General features: G+C 41.0%; 1 protein-coding gene across 2 annotated transcripts in view; it reads left to right on the top strand.

Annotated features, from left to right (window-relative positions):
* Nucleotides 1-777: 777 nt before the first annotated feature.
* The window catches only part of TP53BP2 (tumor protein p53 binding protein 2), a 64,046-nt gene continuing 40,101 nt past the window's right edge, over nucleotides 778-24,722 (top strand). For both annotated transcript variants that reach the window (XM_054694908.1, XM_037510274.2), the window contains exon 1: nucleotides 778-854. In XM_054694908.1, the coding sequence (XP_054550883.1) occupies nucleotides 828-854 (27 nt within the window). In that variant the 5' untranslated portion in view covers nucleotides 778-827. The remainder of the gene's footprint in view (nucleotides 855-24,722) is intronic.

The following is a 24,722-nucleotide window of genomic DNA, read 5'->3' as shown; positions in this document are numbered from 1 at the left end:
CTGCAGGACGCGGAGCGCCACGAATCTGCTCTAAGCGGGGTCCCGGCTGCCTCGTGGCCTCGGGGGACCCGCAGTTCCAGCGGCGCAGCCACGGCCCCCGCGAGGTGCGCTCTGGTAGCTCGGACAGGCCGAGGGGAGCCGGGTCAGCGCGAATCCCGACCCACATTCCCGCAGGCCAAGTGCTCAACCCCGAGCAGCGGAAGCCGCGGGGAAGGCGGCTGCGCCCGGGCGCCGGGGGCCTCTCACATGCAGCACAGCTCCCCGCCGCCCCGTCCCCAGCGCCGCGGCGCCAGAAAGCGCGCCCCCGCGCGCCCCCAGCCGCGGGCTGAGAGAGAAGCGCGCGCCGGCGCCGGCTTCCGCTGGTGCCCGCCGCCCCGCCCCGGCCCGCCCCCCGGCCCGCCCCCGGCCCGCCCCCGGCCCGCCCCTCGGCCCGCCCCCTCGGCCCGCCCCTCGGCCCGCCCCGCCCCTCGGCGGGCGCGCGCCGGCCTCCCCTCCCCCAGCCGCGCGCCGCGGGCGGGCGGGGCCCGCGCTGGGGGCGGAGCCGGCGCGGCCTGGCGCGGGCCCAGTCGGGATTAGTTGGTTTCGGAGCGGAGGAGGGAGAGTCCGGGCCGTCGCGAGCGCCGAGGAGACAAAGCCGCGTCTGGGCCCTGCGGGGTGGCCCGGGGTCGGGGCGCCCCAGCCGGGAGGGAGCCCCGCGGATCGGCGGGCCGCCGCCCCCCGCCGCCGCCCCGCAACAGGTTCGCCGCCGCCCGGCGCCTCGCGGCGCCCTCTCTTCGCCCCGGCCCGGACGCCTCCCCGGCGCGGGCCCGCGAGCCGGCCCCGCTTCCATGCGGTTCGGGTCCAAAATGATGCCGGTAAGCGGGCGGGCCGGCGGGCGGGCGCGGGCGGGGGGCTGGTCGTCGCCGTCCCGCGGGTCGGGGGCGCGGAGGGGGCCTGAGCCCGCGTCGGGGGACCGTGCGGGGGTATTTCCGGGGTGCGGCCGCGGGTCTTTCCTCCCGACCCCTCGCCCAGCTCGACGCGAGAAGCGGGGAGACCGCCACGCAGAGAAGGGTCCCGGCCACTGCTCCTGACTTGGTCTCACAGACTCTCAAAACTTTTCCTCTCTGACTGAGTCCTGGCATTTTGCATTTCTTGGTGGTCAGAACTGGAACCCTGTTATTTGCTTTTTTTAAAGAAAAAATATAAACAAACTTTGCAGGCGTGAGCTATAATACACATACTGGAAGACGTGCATGCCGTTTCTTTCATTTCAATTAAATTTCATTTCAGCCTTGATAACTTCAGTAGCTGCCAAGTGGCGCGCTCTCTTTCTGGATTTTTTTTTTTTTTTTTTAATGGTTGCAGCCTTTAAGTTTTGGGTCTCGGTGAAAAGGAGGCGGCGCTGGCTTCATGTGTTTCCCACAACACAGCTCTGCAGAGCATCAGTGAGCTCTCGTGGGGCTCCTCAGGCTTTGACATGGCCACTAGGCCACAGGTGAACTAGCCAGGTCTGAGACATTCTTGGAATGTCTTCTCTTCAGCAGTCGCAGAATTTGGAGGGTGTTGGTGGTTCCTGTAGACTTTACCAGCTTCCTTCCTCCAGGAATGGTACTGGTACTGGAACTGAGCAGAGCCAGGGAAAAAGGGATGACCTGATGGGTGTGACCTGACCCAGGCCTGCTTAGGGGTGCAGGGCATGCCTCAAAAACAGACATAAAGGGAGAAACAATAACAGGGTTTATTTACAGGTAGTGAGAAAATGGAGAGCTAAGAGAAGTAGAGAGAGTGAGAGAAAAAGAAGTGGGACATTCATAGATTGGCTGGTAGCTGAAGCAGTCTTTCCTACCTGGGATAGTCACCATGGTTTAGTAGCCAGGGCCCAAACAGCAGATGACTATGGCAAGATGGCAGCTTGCTGCCTCAGCAGAGTAAGCAGCAGCCACGCCACACATAGAAGATGGCAGCCGACCTGTGGAGGAGAGACTGGAACCCTCTTTACATGTGGAGGGAGCCAGTCTCTTGTGGAGAGGGCCAGGCTGCTGAGGATGAGAGCAAAAGCCAGGAGCTGTCTGCCAGAGACTGCTTGGTGTAGCCAACTGCTTGGGGTCAGAGGGGATGGGGGGAGCCTGGGCAGCCCCTTGAAGAGGAGACCAACAGCCACAGGAAATGGCACTGTCCAGCACTGAAGAGCCAGGAGAACCCATGAACAACTTTAGAGTTGGCCACGTGTGTGCCAGCTTTTTAAATTCCCTTGCCCACTCCACTCCACCCCCTTCCCAGGAGCCCCCTCACGGAGGAGATCAGGGGGCAGAGTTCTGACCAGGGTGTTGTACCCCCTCTCCTTGGGATGTGGTGCAGTGCTGTGCAGGAGGCTTGACTGCCACCCGAGAACCCTGAGCATAGGGCTCAGCCACACCAGACTCTCCAACAATTTCCCCACTTTAAATTTTTGTCACCATTTCTATGATGATAAAAGTTAGATGTTTGGATGCTGGGATGCAGCCTTAGAAGACAGTTTCTACCAAGGTTGCAATGTATTCTAAGGAACTGGTACTATATGTCATAAGGCACTGACCATGCATAGTCACTGTGGCCAAGTCAGTTGACCATACTTTTGGGTTTCAGAACAGTGTTGAGGTGACTCTTCAGAGTTTGGAAAAAAGGGGAGGTTTGCATTGGGGTTGGATTTATTTGCATGTTGCAGGAAGAAGAGAATCCAAGAGATAAAGATTGGCGCAGAGCTACAAACATGGAATCGTAGAATTTACTTATTTATTTTTACATTTATTTATTTATGCATATAGGAGTTGGAATATAGGCCAGAGGTTTGGGGAGATGAGAGGATTCACTAGAGAGAGTGGGGAACAGAACAGGCAGATTGACCGAAGTACACTGCTGAGGGGAGCAGCCGGCGAGACAGGAGAGGTCTGCTGCATCATATGGGTTACTCCCTGGCTGGGGATCAAACTTGTGCTGTAGAGGCTGCATATTGCTTCATAGTACTGTGCTTAACCCCTTGCGCCACCAGGGAGGCCCATGGAATTGTAGAATTTAGATGTGTTCAAAGCCTGCTGGAATGACCATATTTCCAAGACCTGATGGAGGCCAGAACTGAGAGTAGATGTGGGTCCTATCCCTTGAACAGATACCATATGACAGTGGCAGGCTGCATGGGGAGCCTGATTCAGAGAACCCCTCATTCAGAAGATACATACTACTATTTCTGGAGTAGATCAGATCTATGGAAAACACCATTGATTACACAGTGGGACCCACCGTGGTCCCCAGACCTGGACTTAAACCTGTTCTTCACCCCTCCACTCAGTACAAACCAGAGAATCCATGGTCTGCCCAAGTACCACCAACTTCCAACACTTGAAGTTCCATTCAACTGCAGGAGCCTGTCTGCCTAGGTCCGTCAGCACTGTCAGCTAACTCAGGGTCTTGGAGAAGTAGGGGGTCTCTTTCTTGCTAATTTCTCTTGAAACAATTTCCACAAATACTACCACTTTGAAATAACCAAAAATTAAAAATAAAACAATTGATGAGATTTGTTCAGAACTATAGAATTTAGTTTATATCATTGTATCAGAACATATCAAATACCTAAGAAGTTTCACGTAAAGATTTTGGAACACCACTATTAATACCCATGCATATGCTAAGGTTAAACATTTCCTTCAGATGATAGTGCTTCCCATTAAGTTCCAATTTATGAGATAACTCCAGTAGGTCAAATTCATTGAATGTCTTTCACGTGAGGAAAGGGAGAGATTTTATTTTAAAGATTTATTTATTTATGCATACAAAACCTGGGGTATAAGCCAGAGGTGCATGGAGGTGAGAGGATTCACCAGAGAGAGTGGGGTGCAGAACAGGCAGATGTACTGAAATACACTGCTGAGGGGAGCAACAGACGAGGCTGGAGAGGTCTGCTGCGCCATGTGGGTTTCTCCCTGGCCTGCGGAGATCGAACTCATGCTGCAATGGCTGGCTGCAATGGCTGGCGTTAGCTTGATGGCGCTGTCTTTAACCCCTGAGCCACCAGGGAGGCCTGAATGGGAGAGATTTTTATGGAGTCCCTCGGAAGCTCCACTGAGTTCCCATGACGTTTCCTCTGATCAGTCAGACACAGGATTGTCAGCGTTTCCTAATGTAGTTTTCCAGAAAGTTTTGTCGTAAGTATGAGGGGGGAAAAAAGCCATTTAGTTACCCAACGTTGACAATTTGAGTTATCACAAAGCTAAGACTATTCTTAGCCAGTACAATGCAGACAACTAAACTATAACCTATTATCTGAATTTCATAATGGGAATTCTTAGCCTTAAGAAAATTCCCAACTCCCATTTTTCCTGATGTTTAAAGACTGAAGCAGTCCGCCTTGTGCTGCCTCTTCTGTGCAGCGTTACCAAACACAAATGGCACAGGTTAAAAAAAAATTACTCTCAGTAGTACAAGTTCAAAGATATACATGTTTTAACCCAAACCATTGAATTCCAAATTAGTTTTCACGTTAAACAAAAATTATCCCAGATCATGGAAGCTCCTGAACTAGTTCCCATTATATTTTTGAGCTTAAGATTTTTATAGGTGCTGTCTATGCCAATTTTTATATCTTTCAGAGGCCAAAATAATTAGACATAAAGGAAAAGACACATAACATACAGACACAGACAGCTTTCTTAGTTGTCATTTAACTCATGTGGGATATTTTCTACAACTGCAGTTTTACTCATATTTGCAATGACATTGAGCACTTTTGTTTGCTTCTTTACAAAAACAAGCCCTAGTTGACTGAGGCTAGATTCTTTTTACTGCCTGACCGAAGGGCAGTTTGACTTACATTGAAGTAGTAAGGCTATTTGTTTACCTCAACCACACATTTACCTGCAAAACAAACCAAAACAGTCTGCAAAGAGGAAAGTAAAATAGACGCATATACAGAACCCTCACAAAAATCGAAATTGTGAAAAATTAAAAGCCAAAATCAAAACCAAGTGAGACTTCGGAAGGGAAACCAAAACCAATCCAAACAGATCAATAATCAAGGAAGGTTCAGGCCTCCCCTGGTGGCACAGCGGTTGAGCGCTGGGCTGTGAAGCTGCCCGAAGCCTCTGCAGCGCAGGTTCGATCCCCGGCCACTGGCGAGGGTCCCACATGGGGCAACAGACCTCTCCTGCCGCACCCGCTGCTCCCCTCAGCAGTGTGTTTCATCAGTCTGCCTGTTCTGTTCCCCGCTCTGTCTCTGGTGAATTCTCACCCTCCTGCGCTTCTGACTGTACCCAGTGCTCATATAGATAAATAAATAAATCTTTAAAAAAAATAATCAAGGAAGGCTTATAGTCATCTTCATTATCTCAGGGTTTCCAGTGTTTATTAGGAAGTCAATTCTGGGATATCCTGCAACAAGCTGAAAGAGGAAGGAAGAAAAAAATTAAGTTTTGTGTTAAATATCTCAGGTCTTTGACAGGTTCATAAATCCAGTGAGTGTGTGTATTAGCTTGTTTAACTCTCATTTTGTTCTGCTTCCTTCCCAGCATCCTCTTTACTCAGGACATCAGGGGATGGGGTCTGGACCACTGTGCTGTGCTCCTTTTCCTATGCCAAAACCAGCTGCCCTGCAGCCCTGTGGCACAGGGCTCCCTCCCCTGTGCTGGTGGCTCCTCCAGCAGCACCTCTCCCACTGAAATAGGATCATCTTGCAGTCTTCTGGCATTTTCTTGTGGCTTCATTTGACTAAAGAAACAACTCTCCTTTTACTTTCTACTGTGTGTAGAATGAAGTGATATAAAGTTTGCAGGCACAGAGGCAGAGTATAATGTTCTGCCCCTTGGTCCCCGCTTTTGTCATTATGGGAGGATGTCCTAAACTTTGAAATGCTGGACCAACTTAATAGAGTTGATAATTGAATTTTGGTATTCTGGGATATTTTGTCCTGTCAGGATTCAAGGAATTTTTTGTGTTAATAACAGTGTGCGTCCTGTTTTAGTTTAATACTTGGTTATGAAGTTAGTTTTGTGATGTAAATGTCCAGTATTAAAATATGGACCACAGATAAGGGTGAAGGATTTCGTTTATGATTTTTATTCCTTAGGTTTACATTTCTTTGTTATGAAATAACTTTTGCAGATTGTAATTTTTTTTCTAAGAATAGTAGCAAGTTAATATTGGTGTTCATTGCAGTATGATTTCTTTCTTAACGATCAATTTTATGTCATGGTATATCTATCCTTTGGGCTTTCTTGTGAAAGTTTTCCTGAGTACTTACCAGATCATCAACACTTACAAAATGTAGCTCTTGAGACTGTATTTAATTTTGCAGTATGATTCTTACTATTGCCTTTCTAATGTCAGAGTAGAATGTTAACACAAACACAACAACTGAGGTGTGGTAGCTTATGCACCAGCTTTGAAGCTAGACTAACTCTCCTCAGTTACTGCCCTATATGACTATAGGCTTAAAAATTATTTGTCCCTCAGTTTTATCATCTGTAATGGGGCTGCTAGTAGTACCTAGAAACTTGCTTTTAGGGTGATTGTCAGGGTTGGAGTCACTGTTTATGAAATAGCATGTTGCCTAGTTTGGATAAGGTGCTAGATAAGAACTACTGAATTGCAGTATTGGTTAAGCTGAAGATTCTTATGTATGTGATCAATAAAAATAGGAAGCAGTTGTTCATTGGTAACCTCACGTTGTGTATCTGTATCTTGTAATATTTGGGGTAAAACTGTTTTCTTAAACATATTAATCATCTTTTAATGTGTTTGAATTTTTATCCCAGTATGTGGCGACGTTTTGTTTTATTACTTTGAGAAATTCAGATCAGTTTATCAGGAAAAGCATTATGTTTAATGTGAAAAAATGGGTCGTCCCAGAATATAGAAAGTTATCTTGATAGGCTTTTTTTTATTGTGGGTGTGTGGGTGGGTGGGGGTGTGTGTGTCTCATCAAAATGCCCATTGTAACCATTTTTAAGTGTACAGGTCAATGGCATTAAGAATACATTCCTTGATTTCCTTTGGATTGTATTTTGTTAAAACTGTGCAAATAAGTTGTATCTGTGTGTGCTCACTAAATGGTAGAGAATCGAGTAATTTTATTTCATGTGGGACGTGAAGTGATAATTGGGCCCAAAACCAGAGGGGAAGAAGATGCATTTTAGTAGCTAACTAAGAATAAGTCGACAAGACAAGAATCACAATAGAGCTAATGATAGGCTATTGCAGAAATGGGTGTGATAATTATACTCATTTTCACATACCTGCCAAGTTAGTATCTCTGGTTCTGTGCTATTTCTACAACTTGGTGAGGAGTAACTGGTTAATCTTTCATAATTGACACCTTACTTCATAGAAGGGATTATTTGCAGTTTGGAGTATGGCATTTTAGTGAGCCACTATCAATGTGTCTGATTATCAAATAAAGGGGCATCATTATTAGAAGCAGAATTTCGCAGCTACTTAAAAATTATATCAGATTTTTTCCCCATTTACTTTCATTTTATGAAGTATTATAGTCAAACAAAATATTTCTAGGAGTGAACTTAGCTAACTCTAAAAGCATTCTTTGCTCATTTTAGATAATAATTCTATAAAATTTTCTGTTCATAACCTGCTGCTGCAATGGTAAATAAAAAAGAAAAACACAACAACCTACCACAAAACCACACACAGTATTCTGTACTGCCACATGGAAGGATACTTGATTTTGCCTGTGTTTCTCAGTGACGGAAGTATGTGTGCTGTTCAACTTGTTGCCACCAGCCACCTGCAGCCACCACACTTAAATATGGCTAGTGGGAACTGGAAAAAAAAAATATATCTATTAGCCAAAATTGCTTGGTGACCACTGTATTGACATAGTCATTTTGATGAAGTAGCACAAAGAAAAACTTAAAAGTTGAATCACATGTTTGCAGCTTCACATTTTACATTGATACTTTAAAGTGAAATAATAATAGCTTTATCCCTGATGACACAGAGAATAGGTTTTCCAATTATTTAGGTTCTGTTTAAATGAATTTTATCATTTAGCTCAAATATGGATAATATTATCAAAAAGTTAACAGTTATTTTAAAAGCTCAGTTGAACTGATCATCCTTTAATTTTTAAATTTGTCATTTTGTGTTTCAGTGCCTCAGGGGAATTAGAATTATTTCTGGTCATTTCATGATGTTGTAAAATTATATCATTGTTTGAGCTTTGTTGGGGTGTTTATGACAAAACATGTGATATTATAGTATCCCCTTTAGAAATTTGACGCCTGCTCAGTAGGATTTACATAATTCTAAAATTTGTAGAAAATTTAAAAATTTGTAAAACCCTGCAGATCAGTACCTTAACTTCTGCTAATATACTTGTATTACTTTCATGTAGAAGCCTGGATTTGTTTGTCTGTTTCTCCAAACTGAAATTATATTTTGAAATTATAAAGCTTTCAAGTTGTAGATTTGAAACAGTGTATTTATATGAGTATATTATGTGCTGAAAGAATTCTTTTTAGTTTTTGAGTAGTAATATAGCAGGTAGGGTTATGTTTCATCCCAGAATAATGTTTAAGGTAGATTTTCTGTCTTCATAGAAATTGTAATTCTCAGACTGTTAAACAGATCATCTATTTTTAAAAATGTGCAAAATATCTCACATTTCCTGTGCCATAGTGAGGTTTGTTGCTTTGTGACTTCCGCTAAATTAATTAAAAGCTGAAAAGCATTTAAAAATTACTGTATTTTTATTTGTTTCAGAGAAACCGGATTTCGATTTTATACAGGCATTTAGTACATTAACTTAAAGAGAATTTATCAGGAAGGGATAGTGGTAGGTCATTATTCGTACTCTGCTTCTAGGAAGAACAGCTTTCCCTCCTTTTTCATGCTCCTTTTCCCCCAACTGCAGACAGTAAAAACAATAAAACAAAACCCCCTTTTCTGGAGCTTTTAAGGGAATCTATAGACCTCTATCTCCTTTGGTAATGGACCAGTGTGTGGCACTCCTTAAAAAGTCTTTTAAAGCTAATTAAACACCAGGCTGTGTTTTTCTTGCTTTGGTGTTGACCAACCTCTCTTCAGCCCAGATAAGGACAGTGCATACCAACAAATGTTGTTATGACTTGGTGTCATGTGTCCTAAACCTCTTGCTAGCTTTCTCTACTCACAAGTATCACAAAGAATTAGGAGAGTGAGATATAAGAATTTAGGAATCCAAAGTGTTTTCAGCTCATGCCACGTCATCGTCAGACATTATTTAAATAATGACTTTTTGATGATGTGCTAGAACTGAACAGCCCATCTTTCTTTAATCAGATGTAAATTGAGAAAAGAAAATGTGACAGAGTATATGAAATGTATACTTATGTTGGAGTGGTAGGTGAGACATTAAAATTTTTAATTTTATTGGAGCAATCCAAGAAGAAATTACAGTCATTAGGAGAGTCTTTCGAAGCACTAAGTATTACAGAGGCAGTGATTTTAAAAAACATTGTTATACTGTCTCATCACAAAGATAGTGAAAAATGCAGATTCTAAACATAATTAGATCATAAACAGGATAAGAAGCTTCACAGACTCAGCAATGGTGGTCATTTTTTAGCTTCTTTTCTACATAAAATTTATCCAAAAACAAAGACTAATTTGAATAATAATAGAACCAGATTTTCATTGCAAATTGCTGTTTGGCTAGTAAATACTGAACCTTCACAGTTATTTTTCTAGAAATACATTTATAACTTGGTATTGCTCTTAAAAATTTCAAATATTTCAACTAAAAATCCCTAAGACACAAATAGTAGGAAACCATAATAAATAAGCTATTATAGAATACCACTTTAAACTGCTTGTGTAGATTTTGATTTTTACTTTATTATAATTAGTCTTTTTCCTGGTCCCTTATTTAGGTTTTCGAAATTCCTGCTATGAGTGAGACCATCCAAAAAGCAACTATAAACCAGAAACACACTGCAGTGGGTGGGGAGGATTAGGGTCAAAATAAGGGGGCGTGGGAATTGTATGGGGACAATAACTAAGATGAAAATTTGTACATTCTGCAAAAATGAAAAATGATGTAAAAAATATATAAAACAAAAAATAAATTACCAGTGTAATAAGAAATGGTTAAGAGAGCTCACTGACCTACCACAGTGGGATGAGCAGTTTCTATGACAGTGGGGTTAAAAGCCCTGCATGCTAATTTCTTTCCCAGGGAAGGTGAAGAAGTTTCTGTGTCTGACACTGTGCCCTGTGATTTAGGTTGCTCATTCCATTTAATCCTATTCTTTACCCTGTGAAGCAAGTCTTCTCTTTCTCATTCAACAGATAAGGAATTTGAAGCTGAAAGGGTTTCAGTAATTTACCCTTGGTCACTGAACAGAAATGAGACAGGAACCAAGTCCACCTGCAGACTGGTGTACTGTTCAAGATAGTAACACCTAAATTAGAATATTTTTATATAATTGACAGGACAAATAGTGGCTATGTTCTTTTGGCTAATGATAAGTTTAAATACTGCTTTTCAGAGCGTAACTATGATTATTTATGAATTGAAAAAGGAAACTGGAGACATCTTCCCATAGTTAAATACAAACTGGATGAGAAGGTTGTAAATAGTTCTTAGCAAGTTGATTTGGAGGTGATTACTTCACTGCATGCAAAGAAATTTTCTCTATCTCCGATACCTCCATAGACACCTCAGCTCTTTCACCTCGGTGGGAGAGCAAAGGGGAGTGAGAATCACCTGTATGGGGGTCTTTGGATAATCTTTCTTTAGATGATATCTATCGATCTCTTTGTGTTTTTATTCTAACACCAAGCTGTTTTAATTAGTATTGCTTTGTACTGTAGTTTGAAGTTGGGGTGCATGATACCACCAATTTTTTTTTTCCCTCAGCAGCGTTTTGCTATTCTGGATCTTTTGTAGTTTAGAATAAATTTCATAATTTCTTTTTGAGGGAGTTTTATGTCTGTGAAAATGCTGTTGGAATTTTGATAGGGATTTCATTGAATCTGTGTATAGCTTTAAGTAATGTAGCCATTTTAACAATGTTGATTCTTCCATTACATGTGCATGGGATGCCTTTCTATTTCTTTGTGTCTTTTAGCATTGCTTCACAGTTTTTGGTGTATAGATCTTACACTTCTTTGGTTAAATCCAAGACATTTAATTCTTTTTTGATGTTACTGTAAATGGGATTGTCTTCTGATTTCCCTTTCTGCTTGTTCATTATTTGCATATAGAAATGCAACAGATTTTTGTATATTAATTTTGTAGCCTGCAACTTGAATGCATTCATTTATTATTTCAAATAGCTTTTTCTGGATTCTAGGATCTTTTCCTATGTATACTAATATCACCTGCAAATGGTGATAGTTTTACTTCTGTTTTTAGTTGGATACCTTTTATATCCTTTCCTTGTCTAATTGTTCTTGTTAGGACTTCCAACAATATATTGAATGACAGTGGGGAGAGTAGACATCCTTATCTTGTTTTTTATCTTAGAGGAAAACACTTTCAGTTTTTCACCATTGAGTATGGTGTTGGCTGTGGGTTTATCATATATGGGCTTTATTATGTTGTCTCTCCTCTAATCTTTACCCATATCTGCTCCCTCAGTCCATTCAACACATTACTTCTCTGGTGGTCTTTCTGAAACTGAAATCTGTTTCTTCCCTCTCCAGAATTCTACTGACTCACTTCTGTTACTTACAATATAAATTCCTTAGTCATATATAAAGTGTCTTTTTCTTTTTTAAAGATTTATTTATTTATGCATACAAGAGGTGGGATACAGGCCAGAGGTACTGGCAGGTGAGAGGATTCACCAGAGACACAGTGGGGAGCAGAACAAACAGATCGACTGAAATACACTGCTGAGGGGAGCAGCGGGTGAGGCAGGAGAGGTCTGCTGTGCCATGCGAGTAGCTCCCTGGCCGGGGATCGAACTCATGCTGCAGTGGCTGCAGATAGCTTCATAGGTTGTGTCTTAACCCCTTGTGGCACCAAGGAGGCCCTGTAAAGTGTCTTTATTTTCTAATCCAGTGGGTTTCAGTTTTTTTGTGTCAGTGATACACTTCCATAATATTTAGCCTCACAGTAGAAGTGACAGAGAGGCTCAAGGCAGAGCAAGCTGGCATTTCAGACATAACCCCGCTGTGGAAGAGGGGTAAGTCTACTGGGCTTGGCACTGGGTACAGGAGCCTCTTTTACCCCACTACTCACTGTACCTTCCTGGGCAGTCGCGTTGCCTCCAGGTTACATCTTCCTCTTACAGAAAGTTGTGCCCTTTGCATGTTGCTGTCTGACCTGCTCTCCCCTGTCTGACTTTGAACTCTATGTATGTAAAACAAGCTTTAGATATTGAGACTTTTGCAGCACATCTTAGGCTTGGGGGTTGAAAATGGACCTACCCTTCCTGCTGATGTGGCCTGATTCCTCCATGTTTCAGCAGTTTCAGGAGCCATGGTGACAGCAGCCAGGTTGCTTCTCACCTCTGTGCCTTTACCTGTCATGTTTCTGCCTGATGGTCCCTTTCCTGCTTTTCTTAGTCCGGTTCAGTGAAAGGGAACTGAACCTCTCTATTTTTTCCTGTTCTCTTTAGGCGTCCTATGTACCTCCACGAGGAAGTTCTCACATTGCACCTATTGTTCATAGTGTTCTGTGTGCTCGTAGGGCGTGAGCCAGGCCTTTCCTCTGTTTCCAGCACTTCACACTGTTTGACAAGCTGTAGGGGTTTGATAAATATTGTTTGAAGAAATGAATGCATCTTCTGTTTTATTTTCTCTGGTGAGGATAGTTCTTACCCGTGGACATTTATATCCATTGCTGGCTTTTGAGCTTTCTTAAAGATTTTCCCAGACACAGTCATTGGAAATGGAGGAACAATTCTGTAGCAGAGTGTGAGGTGGAAAGGAAGTAGGAGCCATGGGTTGGTTATATTCCACAACATCATGGGTGGACCTGAAAAATATGTGCTTAATGAATAAAAGTAAAAAATAGAATGAAATGTATAATAGTACTTACAAGTAAAATAAGACATGCCCTTGAAACAGCAGGGCTCAGTTTAGAAGAAAGCATACTAACATTAAGCTTACAGGATGTTTGGGGTGAGGAATTAACTATTTAAATGCATATTTTTAGTCCTTTTGCTTTATGCATTGTTTGTTTATGGCAGCTGTCCAAAGTAGAGTAGCCTAAGGTAAGTTGGTTTGGAAGAAATATTCAGCATTTGAAACCTATCTAAATTAAGTTTTATGTGTAGTTGATGATTTGAGGCAGTAACTATGGAACAGATAATTTAAAATAAATTTTGAAAAAAAAAATAAAATAAAATAATTTTGGGTCTTAATATTTCTTTAACTGAATACAGATTCCCTGAAATTCAAAACATAACAATGATAAATACTAGTGTTTATGAATCTGTGATGCTTTGATATTACTAGTGAATTTAATATATATCTGTGCTATACAGATTAATGTGCACTGTTATTGTCTCAGTGAAACAACTAATGCTCTACATTACTTACAGCAGATTATTCAGAAACCTTGGCTCATATTACATTCCTGTTTATAATCCTCTAATGCAGTGATTCTGAAACTTTAGTAGGAATGTAGGGGCCCCTTGCCAAGAACTTGTGATTCAGGATGGCCTGGGTGTGCTAGGAATTTCTATTTCTGGACACTTACTTCTGATAAGTTGTTGGTGCTAATGCTCTTGATCTGGAGACCAGACTGAGAACTAGTCTACTGACATTTCCCTTACTAGAAAGCCTACACTTCTTCACCTGTGTGAGCTAACCTCTGTTTACCTCTCTTGTGCCTCATTCATGCATGTCTGTGTTCCTGATATGCAGGCTTTCTTTTCAGCAATGGAACAGACCAAGATTATTCCCATTTTAGGACCTCTGCATGGAATCCCTTCTCCCAGATAATTCAGATGGCTGGCTCCTCCAGCCTCAGTTCAGATGCCTTCCCTAGCAATCATGAGCATCCACCCCTCTCACCTCCACATTCTCTGACACTTGATATATACCAGGCTTGTTTATTAGTCTCTTTCTGCGCCAAAGAGTGCAAGCTTTCCATCACTGTATTCCCAGTGCCTAAACTGTGCTTGCATTGTAGGTGCTCAGTAAATCGGAATGAATGAGTGAAAGATAGAGTTGGTCAAAGAGTCAAAGGGAGACAAAACAGGCATTTCTGTAGAGTGACTGAAGAATCTAAATCTCAGGGCCAATGGCTCTTACCTATTTACCCATGAGAACTGGTTATGTAATCAGACATCTAAGAACATCACAATTTTTCCATATGTCATGAATTTTCTCCCCAGTTAAAGTAATCATTTCATATTTACTGTATCACTTTGCCCTCCCAGATTGTTGATTACTCAGAAAATGCTAATGTGCTCTAGATAATATTAAATGAATGGCTAGGATAGTCCATGTGTGATGAACTTTTTTTTTTAACAGAAAACTGCTCAAGTTGGTATTAATTTCATGTGTTGTTGATTCCCAAATTGTCCTTACTTGCTCTAGTGACCAAGGGAATGGTTTACGGTGTACAAAAGTACACTTGAGTATGATTTGGAATTTTGCTTTAAATAACTTAAAATGACTGGTAGAAACTGATGGACTGATACTAAAAATAGCCTATGATATTAAGTGTACTTAACATAAAAGTAGGTTTAAAATATCAATGGGGCCTCCCCGGTGGCTTTTGAGCACAGCACTGTGAAGCTGTTTGATTCCCAGCCGGCCAGGGATATTCCCACATGGCACAGCAGACCTCCCCTGTCGCGCCCACTGCTCCCATCAGCAGTGTATTTCGGTCGTCTGCCTATTCTGTTCCCCACTCTGTCTCTGGTGAATCCTCTCACCCTCTCGCGCCTCCAGCCTGTACTCCACCTCTTATATAAAAATAAATAAATCTTAAAAAACAAAAAATAATAACAACCCTAATAGAACAAGGGTAGATATAACTCATGGTAATTGATGAGGATTTTAAAAAGCAGTTTAATGGTCTCGAGTAAATTCTAGGCTGGAGAAACAGCCCAGAAGTCATACTGAACCTCCTTATAAGCGCTGATCCTCCACTAACTATAATATAATCAGGTTGGTCTGATCTTCAAGGAGGCCACTCCTGAGGGAGACATCTCCCTGCCCCTTACCAGGGATGCTGACTTACATTGAATTGGGGTCTTGTAGGGCAATCCAAGCAATCCAGCAGCGCAGTGGTGCAGGAAGGTGGCAGCCTAGCACGTGAGAGTGGAGCATCCCAATCTGGAAGCCAGATCAGGGACTGAGGGTGCAATTCCTGCCAACAGAGCGAGCCCCACACACAGTTATGTGGAGCAGCAGGCAGAAAATCCCAGAAAACTGGATAGATCAGCATCTTGTTTCCAAACCCCTCCAGCTTGTAAGACTTGATTGCCTGAGAGTTTGAGATTCAAGGAAGTTTTGGTTGATACTGTTTAATGACATCCCCTTTCTAAATCACATTGTTAAAAGAGGTGTTTAGGGTTACAGGAAGTCTGGGAGCAGCAGCATCCGCTTCCAGAAAGTCATCTGGTGCTTTTCTTCACGAGGGGCACAATACAAGTAGTGGTGTCCATATCCCTCTGAGATATGGAATTATTACACACGAAATGCTCCAGACTTTTCTCTGATCTCAAGCCAGCATTATTATCTGACTGTCCGTGTTCTGTGAGGTTAAGATTTAGGGAGGATTTATGTCACTCTTTACAGATTGTTCATTTTTCTTTAAAGGATCATTTTCCCTCATTATTTTTTAAGGGTTTTTAAGTTTTTATAAATCAAAACTATGAAGGTGTTTTGCAAAGCTCAGTTTTCTTTCTGTGACAAGGAGCATCTTATATTCTTTATTTTCCTGTGGAACTTCACAAGTTTATTATTTATTTTATTGAAGTAATATTGGTTAATATTTGTAATACAATTCATATAGTTCTCTAAATCAAAGGAATAGACTGTTGTCTGACACAAAGTAAATTTCTTGTAAATGTTCTCAGTGTTTTGATATTTCTTCCTGGAAGCCTTCTGAATTTTATAATTTTTTTTTTTTTTTTAAGATTTACAAGAGCTGGGGTGCAGGCCAGAGGTGTGTGTGGGGTGGGGGGTGTGTGTGAGAGGATTCACCAGAGACAGTGGGAGCAGAGCAGGTGGATTGACTGAAATACATGGCTGAGGGGAGCAGCGGACGAGACAGGAGAAGTCTGCTGTGCCATGCGGGGCAGCTCCAGGTCGGGGAATCGAACTTGTGTTGCAGTGGCTGCTGATACCTTCATAGTTCTGAGACATTCATTGTCCTGCAAAAATGGAGCTCTTAAAAATAAATCTGTGACCCATTCTTTTAAGAATATCTGTGATCTTGAAATTTTGGAAGGGCAAGTCTTCATTTGCACATGACTTGGGCATTAAATTATGTAAAGGTTGCCTGGTACTAATTGATCCCTGGGTCTTTCTCTTCAGATGTGTCACCTTTAGAGGTAGGAAAAAGATTCATTTTGAATTAAATCTTTTCACATTTGTTGATTATGGTTTGCATTAAGTGTGCTTTTAAATGGTAAATTACTGTAAAAAAATATTAGCATTTAGATTTTAAAAATTTCAAAGTGACAACCACACCTACTTGCCTAATAAGGTTGATTTTGTTTGTATATCAATATACGTCTGCTCACATGTACATTGATTTTAAATGGCTGTAACCTACAACTTATTGCTGTGCTTTCTAGCTTTATTTTACTGTTTTTCTAACATTGTTTATACTTTTAGTAGCCGGGTCATAGACCTTCTAGAAAATCTGTTTTAAGTTGACTTTATTTATCGTATCAAAACATTGTAAATGTTTTAACATTCCTAAGTTGCTGGCTATTTGGTTTTTCATCTTATGTTTGTAGGTCTAACACAGTAGTGAAAAATCTATAGGCAGTTAACTTTTTTTTTAATTTCAATTATTTCTTTGGGAAATAAGGTCACAAGATACACACATAATTCTATGGCTTTTGATATGTGCTTCATTTTGCTTTGCAAATGGGATTTTTAATAATTTATAATACTACCATCGTGTCTTTGAATGAATTAACCTTCCTGCACTCATCTCTGTTGGATCTTATCTTTTAATTGCAGACTAACTTAATAGTTCTAAGTGGTACCTCATCATTTTAATTTATGTCTTATTTCCCCATATTTTAGCATTTTGTATTGTCTCTGTATTTCCCCATATTTTAACATTTTGTATTTCCCCATATTTTAACATTTTGTGTTTCCCCGTATTTTAACATTTTGTATGTGATCTCTGTTACATTCTCTGCTCTTAAATATACTCTAGAGTTTGTTGTCAGTTTGATCCTCCTTGTAGCTCTACCATAAAAAATGAAGTTCCTGATCCATAAATTGGAAAGAAGTTAGCATTCTGATGTATATCCAGTCACTGAGAGTGGCTGATCTGGAATTCACAATTCCCAGGGCCATCCCAGAGGCTATCTGTTCTTTGCCATCTAAGCTAGCTGGACACTGAGCATTTGCACAGGCCCAGCCTTCACAGCCCTTGCACTGGGTGTGTAGGTTCATCTGTGCTGCCTGGTGTGTTTTGATCTCATTATTGCTGAGCTCTTCGTGATGAAAATCATTTACTTCAGAAGTTTCCAGGAACACATTTGTACCTCTACTCAGTGAGAAAAACCGAGTTTCTAACAGCCTCTCCCAGAGGACTTAACTTTAGTGAACCTCATTTTACTTGCTTCCATATGGGAAAGAAGCTAATGAAGCCAAGACCATTTTCTTGAGACTATGGTGTTTTAAAAATATATAGTGTCTGGCCTCCCCGATGGCGTAGCGGGTTGAGTACAGCACTGTGAAGCTGTCCGCATCCTCTGCAGCACAGGTTTGATCCTCAGTCAGCCAGAGAGATGCCCACATGGTGCAGCAGACCTCTCCTGTCTTGCCCTTCAGCAGTGTACTTCGGTCCATCTGCCTGTTCTGTTCCCTGCTCTGTCTCTGGTGAAACCTCTTCACCCTCCCGCGTTTTTGGCCAGTACCCCAGTTCTTGTATAAATAAGTAAATCTAATATATATATATATATATATACACACACATATATATATATAGAGAGAGAGAGAGAGAGACAGGAAATGATGGCATTTTGGATGGAAGGTGGCTACAGATTTTCTTAAATTTTCTTCATGCTTCCCATTTAATTTATTTCTCTGCTAAACCTTAGTCTACCTTAGGTCACATTCTTTTTTTTCCATTTCACCATAGTTATTTCCACATAATTTAGTGGCAGATTATTCTCTAACTTTTTTCATGAGTAAGTTTTATCTCCTTTAAGAGACTTTTATATCTGGGGCCTCCAGTGGCGCAGCAATTGAGCACTGGGTTGCAAAGCTGCCTGTAGCTTCTGCAGTGCGGGTTCAATCCCCAGCTGCGGGGCGAGGGTCCCACATGGCGCGCAGACCTCTCCTGCTACCCGCTGCTCCCCTCAGCAGTGTACTTCGTCAGTCTTCCTGTTCCACTCTCCACTCTGGCTCCGGTGAATTCTCTCACCCTCCCGTGCTTCTGACTGTACCCAGTGCTTGTATAAATAAATAAATCTTTGAAAAAAAAAGAGACATATCTCTTACATAGTAAACATAGAGTGAGCCATTTAAATTGTGGTATAATTCATATACCACAAAATTTACCCTGTAAGTGTACATACCAGTGGTTTTTAGTATGTTTACAAAGTTATGTAGCCGTCACTACTAGTTCTAGAACATTTTCGTCACCCCAGAAAGAAGCCCCATATTTCTTCAGCATCCCTCTCTATCCTACTAACCATGGCAATCAGTCATCTGCTTTTTGTCTTTAGGGATTTGAATATTCCAGACATTTCCTTTTGTGCCTGGCTTGTCGTTTAACATAAAAATTTCAAGGCTCATCTATATTGTAGCATATGTCTACTTCATTCCTATTTGTGGGTGAATAATACTCCGTTCTGATGGAGTGGACTTTTGAGTGTACAGCGAGTACTTGTTAGTGGTCTCTGGCTGAAGCTGAGGAACCTGCCAACCCAAGAAAAGCACTACCAGACAGAGCTTTGTCTTACCTGTCTCACAGCAAGAATCCAGGAGAGTAGTAACATGTAAGAATAATAATAGCACCTGATGTTTATCTATTCTTTATTGAATCCTTAAAAAATCGATTTTATTATACAGATGATATGTATTTGAGAAAATTTAAACATAAATAATTTCCTCAAAATTTACTTCATAATGCATAATGTTATCACCAAGGCATAGCTACTGTTAATTTGGTGGATGTAGTTTCTGTTTTTTTTTTTTAAGTGTGTATTACAATATGCATATCATATTGTTCCATTTGTCTAGTAGGATATATGGTGAATAGTGTTTTGTAACACAGTGATCAAAAATCAGAACTGTAAATTTTTGAATGTTTTGTTTCTTATGCTTTTCCTTTCTAAAATGTTTTGTTAATACATTCTGGAAAGTTCTAAGATTTAACAGTTTCATTTTTTTTTTTTTTTTTTTCATTTAAGCCAGGATTGTTGTTCTCTGAAGAACTTAGTTGATAAATTTCTGTAAGTAAATTTGTCATCATGCTGATAAAAGTCGCTTTCTCAAAACAAATGCCTCTTTACCTTATTTTTATTTTATCGTTTTGTTTTATTTTTTCTAGGGAATTGAGTGTTCTTTTAAAGAATTCATTGATCATTTTGGATCACAGTAGATTTGTAAAACAAAGATATGGAAAGCAGCAATGTAAGGAAAATGTGTGCCTGCTTTTCTTCATGTTAACATGATAGGTTAGTTTACCAGCCCTTTTTTCCCCTTATTTTTTGGTTTCTCTTCCAAGTAAGATGAGAATTGGTATTTATTGAGAAAATGCCTATTCTACTTCCTCTATAAAACTTTAAATAGTTTTGTTGTATGTAAATGATTACACTAATGTCCATTACTGTGGCCAGATTATAACTTAAAAAGATTTTAAATTATAAGTATAAATGATTCTTAACCTTTATAAATTGGGAAATACTTTTGTCTTTAAAGAGCAGATGAAATGAGTTTAAAAGAGCAAAGAAAGTTTGTTCAATAAATGGTGCTGGGAAAACTGGGTCGCTACATGCAAAAGAATGAAGCTTGACCACCACCTCACACCATACACAAAAATCAACTCAAAATGGATTAAAGAACTAGACATAAGACCTGAAACCATAAAATATATAGAAGGAAATATAGGCGAAACACTACGTGATTTGCACATCAAAGACATCTTTACAGACACATCACCCAAAGCAGTGATAGTGAAGGCAAAGATAAACAGCTGGGACTATATCAAATTAAAGAGCTTTTGCACAGCAAAAGAGACAATAACAAAAACAAAGAGAAACCCCACCAACTGGGAGAACATTTTTGCACCCAACACTAATGATAAAGGACTGATCACAAAAATCTGCAAAGAGCTGATGAGACTCAACAACAACAAAGAAAATAATCCAGTCAAAAAATGGGCAGAAGAGCTTAAAAGAAACTTCTCTGAAGAGGAAATGCAAATGGCCAACAGGCATAGGAAAAAATGTTCAACATCACTTGTCATCAGGGAAATGCAAATCAAAACTACCATGAGATACCATCTTACACCAGTGAGAATGGCACATATTAAAAAAACTAGCAACAACAAATGTTGGCGAGGGTGTGGAGAAAAAGGAACTCTTCTGCACTGTTGGTGGGAGTGCAAACTGGTCCAACCACTGTGGAAAGCTGTGTGGAGATTTCTGGACCTACTAAACATAGAGCTTCCATATGACCCAGCAATTCCACTCCTAGGTATTTACCCAAAGGACACAGAAACATCAATTCCAAAGAACACCTGCACCCCTATGTTTATAGCAGCACTGTTTACAATAGCTAAGCTTTGGAAACAACCCAAATGCCCAAAAATAGATGACTGGATCAAGAAGATGTGGTACATATATACCATGGAATATTACTCAGCATTCAAAAAAGATAAACACATGCAATTTGCTGCAACATGGATGGCGCTGGAAGGGATCATGCTCAGCGAAATAAGCCAAAAAGAAAAAGAAAAATACCGGATGGTCTCACTCATAGCAGGAATCTAGAAAACTTAAATAATGGACCAGGAAAATGAAAAACTATAAGAAAGTGAAAATCAAAATCAACAAAAAACTATGAACCAGAGACACTTTTAGGGGGGCGGGGGCGGGAGGGGAGGGATTGGGGTCAGAATGGGGGGCGGCAATTGTATGGGGAATATAACAATAAAATTTATAAAAAAAAAAAAAAAAAAAAAAAATAAACTATGTGTATGTACTATTTTAACAAAATAAATACTTTTAAAAGGAAAAAAAAAAAAAAAAAAAAGATTTATTTTAAAAGGTGTGATGCCTTTATTTACTTCTAACCATAATTTTCTAGGAGGGAAAATAGCAATTTCAGATACTGTGTTCTCTGTGGTAGTAACTGGGAGCAGTGGGTAGGTCTTCTCCACCCAGCCTCTTATGAGGGACCATAAGACTGTCCCTCAGTCACAGGAGAAGTGTCAGAGTCATAGCTTAGAGCTACCCCTCCTAGGCTTATTGTTGCCACTTGTATGGTATTCAACTCAGAAATCATCAAACTTGATAAATTATGTTGTGTTTAAAAAGGAAGTGGTCACTACAACAAAGAAAGGAAATAACCACTACAACATGAGGGTGGCCCTGGCACTTTGGTCATGCGAGTGTGAAGTGTTTGTGGGAGCTCCTGACAGTGCTCTTCTTGTGTGGGGCACTCTCATCTTGAACACCACACTGGAGGAAGGTGATAGCCAGAGATAAAGATTCAGTGTCATCAATGCCATGCTCCCTCCTAGTGCATTACTGTGGCCCGTGAAAACCTTCTGAAAAAAATTCCCATCTTGAAGTAAAAACAAAACACTCCTTCTACTCTGTGTCTTCCTTCTGTGGCTCCATCTTCTCTGCCTTGTGTTTAAGAAAAGCACCTCTGAAGAGTTACCTGTGCACCGTCTCTGTGCCCCTCCTGCAAGTTCTCTAGCCTGTTCCAACCAGGCTTTGATCCTCATTACTCAGGCAGTGCTTGTCCAGACAACCAACAACCTCTCTCTTGCCAAATCTGGGGATCAGATCTGCGCCCTCATTTCTGAGGCCTCTTAACGCTTTGACTCAGTTGAAACCATGTCTTAACTTGGTTTCTGGTACACCACACTCCTCTGGGTTTTTTTGTTTGTGTGTGTGTGTGTGTGTGTGTTTAAATTAGGGACTTTTCTGTTTCCTTTGCTGGATCCTTGCACGGTGTGGGACCTGTGAATGTTGTCTGACCAGCTCAGAGCAGAATCCTCAGCATTCTTTTTGATCTCCAGCTGTTGCTGTTCTCCTCCAGTCTTAAGGCTTTAATAACTCCATCTGCTCATCTCTTACTTTTATCATCTCAGTCAGACTTGTATACTGAACAGCCTCCTCCCATGTCCGCCTGAGTGTCTATAGGCTTCTCCCTGTCCTGTAGGCCCTGTTCCGCCCTCCTCATCTCAGCAAATTGCGCCACTGTTTACTCAGGGGCTGAGACAACAACCCGGGTCACTGTTAATTTCTCTCTACTTTCATGTCCCACATCCTGTACAAAAAGCAAGTTTTGTTGGCTCTACCTTCAAAATATTACCCAAATCCAGCCATTTGTTTTTTACCACAGCCTGTGCTGCCATTATATCTCATTTAATGTGCTACATTTGGCCTTCTATGCCTGTCCTCTTACAGTCTGTTCACCTAGTAACCACATGAATCACTTCTCTTCCCTGTTCAGAAACCCCCTGTGTCCTAGTGAGGGGCAGGTGTTGGTGTGGACTGGTCACAAGTCAGCTAATCCAGAACAGAACTCCTGTCCCTTCTTCTTCCTACCCTCGCCCCCCACCGCTACCACCATCATAAACCAGGCACCCCTGGGGTTCCACCTGAGATGATTCTCATCCATTGAACTGTTGAGCCCTCACACACCCCTGCCCCCCACAATCATTTAGTCACTAGCTCCTCTGTTTCCTATTGAATCATCCTTTTTTCTTTGTCCTCCTTACTACTGCCTTCATCAGGTCCTTCATGTCTGAATTGCTAACTTATAATTTGTGGGTGGTTGTAAAGATGTTTGTTGGCTTTTACTCTGACACCTAGGAACAACTGAAATAAATGGCAGCTCTTCAGGAAGTTAAAGACTCTTATTTTGAAGATGAGGAGGCTGAGAGAGCCTGAGAGGTGACCTTACTTCCCTAGGTAGGGAGTCTAACTAATTATTAACAAATCTGGGGATAGAACCCAGACTGCCTGCCTGGGAGTCTGCAGAAATGCCACATTGCTGGCCCATCCTGGAAGACTTCAGTATAATTACTAAAATCACCACGGAGCTAATCTTCAAGCCTGAAAGGTAGAAATAGGGTCAGCTCATGCGCTTGCTATTCATTCCAATGTTAATCCTGTGGAGTTTGGGGAAGATAAGTCTTAAACAGAACACATCTCTCATCCTTCTTACTTGTAATTCTACTTTTAAATACACAAAGCTGTTGTTTTCCAGGAAGTTAAAGACCAGATCCCTATTAAAGTTTGGTTTACCTTGACTATATAGAGCATTTCTTAGTATTTTTCTGTTATAAGGAATGCCTCAAAGAATAGATGGTGGGTCAGAAGAACAGAATTGTTCCCTGACCCTTTTGTTTCAGCAGCCAAATAGAGCACTCTCTCAGTCTTTTTCTTATGAAGAGAAAATAATACCTGGTCTGCTTATCTGAGAGCATAAGCTGCTCAATTAATATGTGTGAAGATTTTCTGAAAGATGAAGTACACAAGGTAAGGTGGCTATTATGTGTGTTTAGTATCTATACCAAACATTAAATATTTCTGTGATTTCATAAGCCCTTCTAAGTCTCCTATTTACTATAAAGACAGTTACTATTTTTGACATGATAAACATCAAAAAAGTTTTGGTTTGGGTGGCAAGTATAAAGAAAGTGCAGATTATTTATCTGTTAAATCTGCTGTGTAGCAGGGCTAGAGTGGCAGCAGGCTGGAATTCATGAGCTTCTTTACTTTAACCTTTTTATTTTGTTCAAGTGATTTTGTTAAAGCTTTGTGATTTTTGTGTAACAGCTTTAAAGCAGTCTTGTTGGTTAAGCTTATTCCAAGAACTATGTATCTTTACACTGTACGGTTTATGGGAATGTGAAAAACCTGATCTAAAGCTTCTGAGCTTATAAGGGGAAGTTCTGCAGTTATTTTAATACATCATTTATTGTGTCAGCATTATCCTCGATTTTAATTTTTCTGGGTTACCTTCCAGTTGTCTGGATTATCTTCTGTGTTATATGTGTTTGTGTGAGTTAAGAAGTGGAGACTTCAATTGCCTCAGAAAATAGGGTTTTTGTGCTGGTGGAAACTAGAAAGCCCTAGGGGCCGACTCAGCTACTTTCTCTGGGGGCGTATCTTGGTGCTCTGACCAGATTCTTAAATTTCTCAGTCTTATTTCTCAGCTAACTTCCTGTGATCATCTTTCTGATCAGTTGCCACCTTCCCCCCCCCACCTCCCCAAAGACCCTAATACAGATTTCTCAATTACAGGGTTGTAGGTGAAGATGCATAAGCTGGAAGGGAAAGTTGTATGGCTGTTGCCAGGCTTTGTGCTGTTATGTGATGCTCTTGTGTCATTGTCATTGTGCAGATCCTACTTTGATCTTTTGTGGCCGA

Source organism: Talpa occidentalis, unplaced genomic scaffold (assembly GCF_014898055.3).
Source record: "Talpa occidentalis isolate TD23 unplaced genomic scaffold, MPIMG_talOcc4v2.1 talOcc4.14, whole genome shotgun sequence".
Lineage (NCBI taxonomy): Eukaryota > Metazoa > Chordata > Mammalia > Eulipotyphla > Talpidae > Talpa > Talpa occidentalis.
Note: the sequence above shows the minus strand (reverse complement) of the source record. Positions and strands in the feature narration are given on the sequence as shown.